At 33.3% G+C, this 10837-nt stretch overlaps 1 protein-coding gene across 1 annotated transcript in view; it reads right to left on the bottom strand.

Annotated features, from left to right (window-relative positions):
• The window catches only part of LOC138695372 (fatty acid synthase-like), a 137335-nt gene that overhangs the window by 59448 nt on the left and 67050 nt on the right, over nt 1-10837 (bottom strand). Inside the window, exons 17-19 of the mRNA XM_069819790.1 lie at nt 8157-8324; nt 6375-6688; nt 3594-3899 (exon numbers count right to left, since the gene is read on the bottom strand). Of these exons, the coding sequence (XP_069675891.1) occupies nt 3594-3899; nt 6375-6688; nt 8157-8324 (788 nt within the window). The remainder of the gene's footprint in view (nt 1-3593; nt 3900-6374; nt 6689-8156; nt 8325-10837) is intronic.

Below are 10837 nucleotides of genomic sequence, written 5' to 3'. Positions count from 1 at the left end.
TATTTTTATTTATTTATTTAGAATATTAACGTGCAAAAACAACAGCACAAGGCCAATTACAGTTTTGCACGATACAAAACAGAACAAAACAACAAATGATGATGAGAATGAATGATAGAAAATGGCAATGAGATGAAATACAAACAATATAATGGTCTACATAATCAATGATCAAATAATAATTATAAAATTATAAAATTAGTCCAATGAGATAATTGAAATAATGGAATAGTCTACATTAATCAATTGACCAAATGCAAGAAATAAAATGGACAAATAATTATTAAAATAGATCAGTGAGTTAAAAACTCAAAGATATACTACACATTAAATGGATCCAAGTTGAATCCATGCAAATTAGCATATTTAATGCATCTGCAGACCGGAGAGAGAGATTTAGGATTCTTATTATAAAACAATTTATGAAATCTTAAACCATTAGCAGGAATACGAAGACTGATATTGCTTATGAAAGATTCACAATCAATATCACCCTTAATGACTTTGCAAAAAAATAAATAATCAAGATCCTGACGTCTGGTGAACAAACAACCGCAATTGAAATAATTGCATTTAATCTCATAGTTATAATCGGAATTTGGTAAAAATCTATAAGAACACAAGGAAATAAATTTTCTTTGAATATTCTCCAATTTAGCCGAGTCAGTGGAAGTAATGGAGTTCCATACAACAGATGCATATTCAAGCTTGGATCTAACCAACGTATAGTATAAAATTAATAAACACATAGGAGTGGAAAAAGAATAAGTTATAGACCTAATTAGACCAAGCATTCTTAACGAATGGGTATAAATATATTGCACATGATCATGGAAATATAATTTTGAATCAAGTAGGACACCAAGATCTCTAATACAATCTGTCCTAGTAATTACGACATTACTGAGAGAATAGTTAAATTTTAGGGAGATAGTTTTCCGTGAAAAGGAAATAACAGAAGTTTTGGATTGATTAATTTTCATTCCATTTTCAACAGACCATTGTGAAATTGAATTAATGTCATTTTGAAGAATTTGACAATCAACCAAACTATTAATTTTGCGAAAGATTTTGAGATCATCCTCAAACAAAAGGCAGCTAGAACTTATTCTTTTACTTATATCATTTATAAATAATAAAAATAAGAGAGGTCCCAATGTAGACCCTTGAGGAACACCGCATAAACTATTAAATGGAACCGAGAGAGAATTACCTAGTCGAACACAAGACTGTCTATCTGTTAAATAATTTTCAAACCAATTAACGTAGTTAGTGGAGAGACCAAAATTACTTAATTTATTTAATAAAATTTTGTGAGGAACAACATCAAATGCTTTGCTAAAATCAAAATAAATTGAGTCAATTTGACCTTGATTTTCAACTATAGGCATTATGAGATTAAGATAGGAAACTAAATTAGTAGTTGTAGATTTCCCTCTTGTAAATCCATGTTGGGCCGAATTGATCTTATTTTTGACATAAAATGAAATGTGTTTGTGAATAATTTTTTCAAAAATTTTAGAAAAATTGTTTAGGATAGAAATGGGTCTATAATTAGTAACACTATTTTTATTACCATTTTTGAAAACTGGAATAATGGATGCTTCCTTCCAAAGTGACGGGTAAATTCCTGTTTTTAAGCTAAGATTGAACAAAAAAGTTAAAACAGGCAAGAGAATATTAGAGCAACCCTTAATTATAAAATTAGGAATGCTATCAGTACCTTAAATTTATTAGGCTTTAGCTTTTTAATAGCTTTATTTACATCATCGAATGTAATATTAGGCAGGGACAAACAGTCAGTGATATTAGAATCATAAGTAATGAAATTAGAGTTACAATTTTGTTGAACAGATTTAAATTGACAAGCAAATGCATTTGCAATTTCTTTTTCATCTGTGATGTGAACGCCATTTATTATTAGTTCTGTGGGATTACTATTTGTTTTTCGAAAAGTTTCTACATATTTCCAAAATTTATTTGGTTCGTGCTTTAGGTTATCATCAATTGATTGTAACCATTTAAATTTATCAGATTTAATCATGGCTTTGACTTGTTTTCTAAAATTAGAAAAAATATGATAATGGTGATCAGTTTTATATTTTTTGTAATTTTTATGAGCTTTATTTTTTTTCTTAATAAGCTAACGTAAATCGTTTGAAAACCATTTAGGATAGTGCGATTTTTTAACAAAGGTGACAGGAACACAAAGGGATATAGCATTGTTTATAATTTGAGACAAGGAATTTGCAGCAGTGTTTACATCAGTAGTCTGATATATGCTAGTCCAATCATAATTGTATAGAATAGAATAAAGATTCAGATAATCACCTTGAGAATAATTTAAATAAGAACTAATTAGAGAGTGTTCCGGTAACGATAATTTTACTTCAATATAAATAGAGATAGATGGATGATAAGTATCCTCTAAAACTAGAGAGTGATCGGCAAGTTTAACTGTACTGTTTTTATCATTAGTAAAAACCAAATCAAGAAGCTTTTTACTCGCAACGGTAGAGTTAATTTGAATTAATCCAAGAAGGCAGGACGAGGAATATAAATCCTTAGCCTTAATTTTAGAGTAATAATGAGTATCATTAAGATTAGAACCAGTTGTCCAGTCCATACCAGGAGTATTAAAATCACCAAGGATTACTATTCTAAAATTATGAGTGTCGAGATTTTTTTCAAGAAAATTAAGATAAGATTTTAAGTGAATATGATCTGTATCAGGAGAGAAATAATGGTTACCTAATAAAAGATTAAAACCATCAGTCATTCTAAGTTCAACCCAAACGCATTCACTAATAATTTCTAAGTCAAAACGTCTTTTAGTAAAAGGTAACTGGTTGCTAATCGCTGTTAGGACACCACCACCTCTTTTTTTGTTAGTGTCTGCAAACAGTCTATCTGCACGAAACACAGTATAGTTATTTGGAAATAAATCAGAATTAATAACTGACTCAGATAACCATGTTTCAGTGAGACAGATAATGAGATCATTATTACTCACTATATTCTGAAAAATTTCATCAATAATAATAATAGTAATAATAATAATAATAATAATAATAATAATGATAGTAATAACAGTAATAATAATAATAATAATAATAACAATAATAATAATAATAATAACAGTAATAATAATAATAATAATAATAATAACAGTAATAATAATAAGTAATAATAATAATGATAAGTAATAATAATAATAATAATAATAATAACAGTAATAATAATAAGTAATAATAATAATAATAATAATAACAGTAATAATAATAATAAGTAATAATAAGTAATAATAATAATAATAATAATAATAATAGTAATAATAATAATAACAGTAATACCGGTAATAATAATAATAATAATAATAATAATAATAATAATAATAATAATTACAGTAATAATAATAATAAGTAATAATAATAATAATAATAATAATAATAATAATAATAATAATAATAATAATAATAATAAAGTTATTTATCCCATGGGTTAGATTGAACACATCAGAGGACCATATTTGGTCCACGGGCCGTAGTTTGCACACCCTCTGCATTAGAGTATGGTCCCTCATAGATCATTACCTTTTTGAGCAACACAAGCTTCTCGTGCTCGCAAGTCTTCTCCATCACTACCTCTAACCGTGTGTCATTGAACCCAGGACTCTTGCTGTCCGGCTTCTCCCGTGCCAGGATGTAGGCCCCATCTGACAGAACGTCCACGGCCGTTCGCAGCAGATCAGCATGCTGCAGGATGCTAGACGACATGATCAGTGTGCAGTCCTTCTCTGCCGTCAGCTGGTGGTCCTTCACCTTCACTGACGACCCACGGTCTGGCAAGCAATTCTCAGAACCCAGCAGAGTCAGGTCCACCTGCAAAACCACATCCAGCTTATCAGCATATTGCCTTGATTGCTACTCTTGTTTCTGTGTAAGTCTTATAATAACAAAAACAACTATTTTTGTTCAAATCAAACTTTCAAGTATCACTCCCTGTAAAGTTGATTTGAATAATTTCGAAGGAAAAATTGTTCCGGGGCCGGGTATCGAACCCGGGACCTTTGGTTAAACGTACCAATGCTCTACCAACTGAGCTACCCGGGAACTCTACCCGACACCGATACCTGGCCCCGGAACAATTTTTCCTTCGAAATTATTAAAATCAACTTTACAGGGAGTTATACTTGAAAGTTTGATTTGCATAATACACGTCACTGTTCGTTAACAGAAAACCACAATTTAAGTCACACAGAGTTAGTGTGCACTCAATGTTGGTTGCTTGTACGGTTGTCAGCCCACTTTGAGGTCTGTGGGGTGTCGGGTAGAGTTCCCAGGTAGCTCAGTTGGTAGAGCGTTGGTACATTTAACCAAATGTCCTGGGTTCGATACCCGACCCCGGAACAATTTGTCCTTCGAAATTATTCAACTATTTTTGCTTATTATTATTATTATTATTATTATTATTATTATTATTATTATTATTATTATTATTACTATTTGTAGACCCTGCAAAAGCATATGATAATGTCTTATATCCAAATTATGGACAGCTTTAAGAAACATGTGAATCTAAGAAGTACTCAATCAAGCCATACAAAATTTATATGATGGATGTAAATAGAAAATAAAAATTGGCAATAAATAATCTGATGGTTATTTCACAAATAAAATTAACATAAAAATAATTATGTCCATTATAAAAACGTCTATTATTTTTATTTCGCCTGTTAACAATTCTGAGATGGTTTCATCAAGAAGCTACTGGAATTGTGGTGAACTGCCCAGAAATTCATTCACGAAGTTATAAACATCATAACGATACTGGTCTACAACTAAACATGTACAAAAACGTACCAAATTATACCAAAGAAATATCTGCACATCAAAAATTTTGAGAAAGTTCTTTACAAAGTTTTAATTAAAAACTGCTTTTACAGTGTATTAAATCGATTTATTGAAGATTGTAATGGCTCGTTAGTAAAAAAGCGGCTTACTTAAAAAATGTACTTATTCTTTCCAAAGTCCTGAAATTCCATACCATTTTATTCCATTACTACTTAATATTCACTACTACTACACTATTATAACCATTACTACTTACTTACTTACTTACTGGCTTTTAAGGAACCCGGAAGTTCATTGCCGCCCTCACATAAGCCCGCCATCGGTCCCTATCCTGAGCAAGATTAATCCAGTCTCTATCATCATATCTCACCTCCCTCAAATACATTTCAACATTATCTTCCCATCTACGTCTCGGCCTCCCCAAAGGTCTTTTTCCCTCTGGCCTCCCAACTAACACTCTATATGCATTTCTAGTTTCGCCCATACATGCTATATGCCCTGCCCATCTCAAACGTCTGGATTTAATGTTCCTAATTATGTCAGGTGAAGAATACAATGCGTGCAGTTCTGTGTTGTGTAACTTTCTCCATTCTCCTGTAACTTCATCCCTCTTAGCCCCAAATATTTTCCTAAGAACCTTATTCTCAAACACCCTTAACCTATGTTCTTCTCTCAAAGTGAGAGTCCAAGTTTCACAACCATACAGAACCGGTAATATAACTGTTTTATAAATTCTAACTTTCAGATTTTTTGACAGCAGACTGGATGACAAAAGCTTCTCAACCGAATGATAACAGGCATTTCCCATATTTATTCTGCGTTTAATTTCCTCCCGAGTATCATTTATATTCGTTACTGCTGCTCCAAGATATTTGAATTTTTCCACCTCTTCAAAGGATAAATTTCCAATATTTTTTACTACTATCATTATTATTATTATTGCTATTATTATTATTATTATTATTATTATAATTATTATTATTATTATTATTATTATTATTATTGCTATTATTCTAATTATCATCATCATCATCATCATCATCATCGTCCTTGCAGGTATTAGGCCTAGTGGCCTGTTACAGTCTCCGTCCATCTTTTCAGGGGGCGTCTCAAAGATCGTCTTCCATGTGGTATATAGCGGAGAATTTGTCTTGGGAGTCTGGAACGGTCTATTCTATTGACATGGTTAAGCCATTTTTGTCTATAATGGTTGAGATGTTCATAAATAGGTGTAATTTTCAATTCTTTTGTAATTAGTTCATTCCATTTGTGGTCAAGCTGTAGCCGGCAGTCCTCCTTAGAAATCTCATTTCCACAGTTGTTACTGTTACTACTACTACTACTACTACTACTACTACTACTACTACTACTACTACTACTACTACTACTACTACTACTATTACTATTACTACCACTACTACTTATTTCTGTTCAAGTCATATAATAACAAAACAACTATTTTTGTTTATCATTATCATTACAGTCCTGGAGCATGAGCAGTAACAGGCATGGCAGACTTGCCTCCGTGTTCGGCACGTCTCTCAGCAGGAGCTCCACCTGTGGAGAGATGGGTTTGAGTCCATTTTGGTTGAGCTCCACAATCTTGAGCACACTTCCCTGCTGGTTCTCCAGCACGATGTGCAGACAAGCTCGCAAGGCAGTCCAGTAATCCAGGCTGGCGTACTCCTCATAGGGCACGAAGACGCGCTCTTCCAGCACAATCTGTCCTGCAAGGGGGTGCCGATCGATGCAAACCGTCTTGAGGCCCCTCACTTCCACCAAGCCCGCCCTGATGATGCCCAGCTCGTTGTACACGCTCACCTCGACCACCTCGTCTGAAGACAGAATGTGGTGTCATTTGATGGCTTTTGCAATAGTGCCATTTCTTTATCATGCTGCAGATTATTTTACCCTCTATTTTCTTGAACTATACCGGTAATTCAAAAGACACAGGTACCTAAATGAAAACACTTTTAATATAAATTTTTAAAATAATTGATTAAATGGTGATCTTACTCGTGTTAATTGTGTAAGCATGTGCGGCTTACAGCTGTTTCGGTGCTTCTTCACACCATCCTCAGAGCCTACTAGATCTCGGTGTCATCTCGAACTTCGCTGCCTGTTGTGTAGGTGCGTTCGATTGTTGAAAAGTGTTGAAATGTGGTGTCAAATAGTGTGTGTGTTCTGAAATTGATCTGTGTGTTGAGAATTTGATCGGGGTGTGTTTTAGTGTGTTTGTATATATCGTACTGTTCTAGTGTGTCGAGTTTTTGGTTCTTGGGTTGTATGTGTAGGATTTCCATGTCTGTATTTATGTTATTGTATGTGTGGTTAGCATTAGTTATGTGTTCGGCATATGTAGATGTATTGTGTCCTCTGGTTATTGCTTTAGTATGTTCTTTGTATCGAGTTTGGAATGATGGTGTGAAGAAGCACCGAAACAGCTGTAAGCCGCACATGCTTACACAATTAACACGAATAAGATCACCATTTAATCAATTATTTACTTTTAATATTTTTTTTATATCTAATGCATTTTAGAACTTGACCAATGGTCATTTTCTTAAAACATACAATACATAGATTGTGTACACGAACAAAGGTTTGAAATAATAATAGTAATAAGTAATAAAAAAGAAAAAGTATTAGGAAGAGAGTTTTGCACGTGCTTCCCAATATTGGTCACAGATCTTTGTGGAGTAAAGTGCAGGGCAGTGTTGAAGATGAGAACTGTCCATGTCTTCTTGCATATTGCAAAGAGGGCTGTCCAGAATTCCAATTTTTTGTAAATAAGAAGTCATGCCCTGTAACCAATCGGATATGTGGAACTGCTATGCGTCTTGGATTCGTTGAGGATTTGTCAGCTATGTTCTTCCATGATTTGTCCTTTGTGCGTTTCATTAGTTTTTTTTTTTTTGATGAAATTGTTGCTTGACCATTTTTTTGTAGCTTTCTACGTCACATTCGACGAGACAAATGCAAGACAACAATAGCTGAAGACGTCCCCGGAAAAAGATGTAACATCAGATTCTTGAAATATGGGATGTAGGTAAAAAAAAAAGCAATTTTAAAGCTTTATTTACAACAATGAATTATTGCATTCAGTGGCTGAATAAACTTTTATCGGTTATTGTTTAGTCTATGGTTGTGATAGTAAATATAGGCCTATTGAAATATGCCCCTGAAATTATCTTCCTTTCTCCTGAAACATGAACTACAGTTTTGTTGGTTACCTACATTTTCATTCCAGGGAGGTCTTCAATATTGTATTCGCAACAACAGCTATTCTGATTTAAGACTTGCCCATTTTCTTGTAGTCAGGAGAAGTCTGTTGTTTGGCATCTATCGTCAGTCTCTGGATGGACAACGGCACTCTCAGGTTCCTCCTGTTGTCCTGAAGAAAGTGTATCTGCAGCAAACTGTCCAGGAAAGTTGTCCAATTGTTCTTCCAGTGAACTTTACCGCTTTGACCTGTGCAATATACAAAATCATAGTTTATTCTGCAGTATTTCTTAGATATAATCAAACAACTGAGGATGTTGGAATTTAAGAGGGGGAGGTACAACCTTCGCTTGTGTAAATTTACTATATTTCAAATTATTTTCACTTCAGAATCTATAGGACCTTTGGAAATAATTAGTATATAATATCTGTACGTCCCTAAGCAATTTTAATGTTTTTGAAAACCTAATAGTTAATAATTTTAATTAAGAAAACTTTTAGAGAATTTTTTTCAGTGAGACAACGTTTACATGATATTCAAAAAGGACTTAAGCTACTTCAATTAAATTTTGTATGCATGTATAGTTCTCTGATGTGAACAATATATGCCTACTCCAAAATATTTAATGTAGGATGTACTACATAGTATATTTTTCAAATAATAATAATAATAATAATAATAATAATAATAATAATACCGTAACAATAACAATAAAAATACTGATGAAATTAAAAAAAAATACTATGAAATCAATACATATTTTATTAGTTTCTATTCATCAAAATTACTTTAAAAACTTTCAGGGACCTTGCAAGGGACCCAGGTACGCATGTACGCACGCACGCACACACAACTCTCTTTCTTTCTCTCTGGCTCACTCTCACTCCCTCACTCTCTCTCTCTTTCAGAGACCATTCATTATAGTTTACTGTTGACTTAGCACAGGCGTTTTTATGAAATTCAAATTCGCAAAAAAGTTAACCTAAGCAACGTAGCAAAAAATACAAACTCAAATTTGCATTATATAAAAAAAATTGCAGATGGAACCCTATTTTTCCAAAACCCCTGTTAAATTAAAGCTAAAATCGCCAGGAATAAACTGTAAAAATTATATTCCATCTAACCTGACGATGTCATATCCAGGCTTTATATACTGGTTTCTGACAAATTATTATTATTATTATTATTATTATTATTATTATTATTATTATTATTATTATTATTACTGTACCCGAGGCTTCTGCTGAGACTTGAAAGCAATGTGAAAATGACGTTCAATGGGTTGCTAGCCCAGAGAGGTGCAATTGGTGGGGTTCCCACCTATACAGCATTTTCTCTGAATATGACATTTCAGTTATACCGCTGATACTCGGTCCCTAGAGCCTCGTTCGTTCTAAACGGGTTGCACCACGTGAAGGTGAGGATGGGATTTGGTAGGAGAGGTTGTAGATTGAATGCACATCACTACCTTTTAGCAACATAATGCAAGAACTTCAAATAGAACCCATTATACATTTCATCAGCAAATATCAACTTCAGTGGAAGGGTCATCTCGAACGAATGAATCGATGCAGAATTCCAAAAGCACTGCTTCATTACCATCCATATGGCAAAAGATCTCTAGGCCGTCCAAAGAAGAGATGGACTGAAAATTCTAGTTTGAGACCGTAACAGGCCACTTGGCCTAATACTTGTTAGGAAGATGATGATGATGATGATGATGATGATGATGATGATGATGATGATGCATGTGGTTATCTATCTGACTGGTCGAAGAATCAGTAAATATGCTAAAAGTAAAAGGCTCTAAGACAGAACGTAATCGGGAGTCAGAGAATGAGCATACCTGCTATAAAGTATCATGAATATATTATGTTATGTAGGAAATAATTACTTTTGTCTAAATGTACCCCTATAAAGGGGTAGTTGCCCCTATAAAATGATAATCACATTTTTGTGTACAATAGATACACTCGCACGCTACATATAACTGCTGTGTAAAATATAATGAAAAAAAAAAAAGACAAGTTTTGTTTAAATGCACACCCTATTAGGCCGGGATTACGATCGACGTTCGTTTGCGTTACGTTACGTTGCGGTGAAGTAAGTTGAAGTTCGACAAATACAAGCTCCGTGTATTTCATTACGATCAACGTTAGAATGAACGAACGCATGACGGCGTTGATTCAACATTGCCAAGGACAAGCTTTCACAAACGCAAAGGAACGTAAGTTGAACGTCAACCATCACCAAACAGAAACCCTTCATATATTTTCACCTCTTCTTTAGTTGTAGATGCGCCATATTGCTACTGAAATTTTAAATAAAATCATATTAATTAAAAATTACATAATACGAGAAACGATCTTTGATTGAATATCTCACGTCACATGAATATATTTCCTCTGTATGGCATAAAACACATTTTGTTTAAGATTAAACATTATAGGCAGCAAACATGAAAACCTTCATAACACCTTATTCAACAATTGCGTTTTGTATATCTCCGTAGTGTAATGGTAAAGAGACTCCTCGTGGTGTAGATGGGATCTGGTTCGAGCCTAGGGTAAACCTATTTTTTTTATCTTTTTAATAATTTATTTACATTATTTTAGATACGTTATTCTATTTTAACCCGAAATAAAGGGGCTTTTACCTCACAAATAGTATATTCGTAATTCGCACTAGTCCAGCTATTTAGTAGGGAAGACTGTTGTACCTTCAGTATAGTATAACTTTGAACATTTTTAATTTTTGCTGC

The sequence above is a fragment of the Periplaneta americana genome, chromosome 2 (assembly GCF_040183065.1).
Source record: "Periplaneta americana isolate PAMFEO1 chromosome 2, P.americana_PAMFEO1_priV1, whole genome shotgun sequence".
In the NCBI taxonomy this organism is placed as follows: domain Eukaryota; kingdom Metazoa; phylum Arthropoda; class Insecta; order Blattodea; family Blattidae; genus Periplaneta; species Periplaneta americana.
The sequence above is the reverse complement of the archived record's forward strand: the minus strand, read 5'-3'. Positions and strand labels throughout refer to the sequence as shown.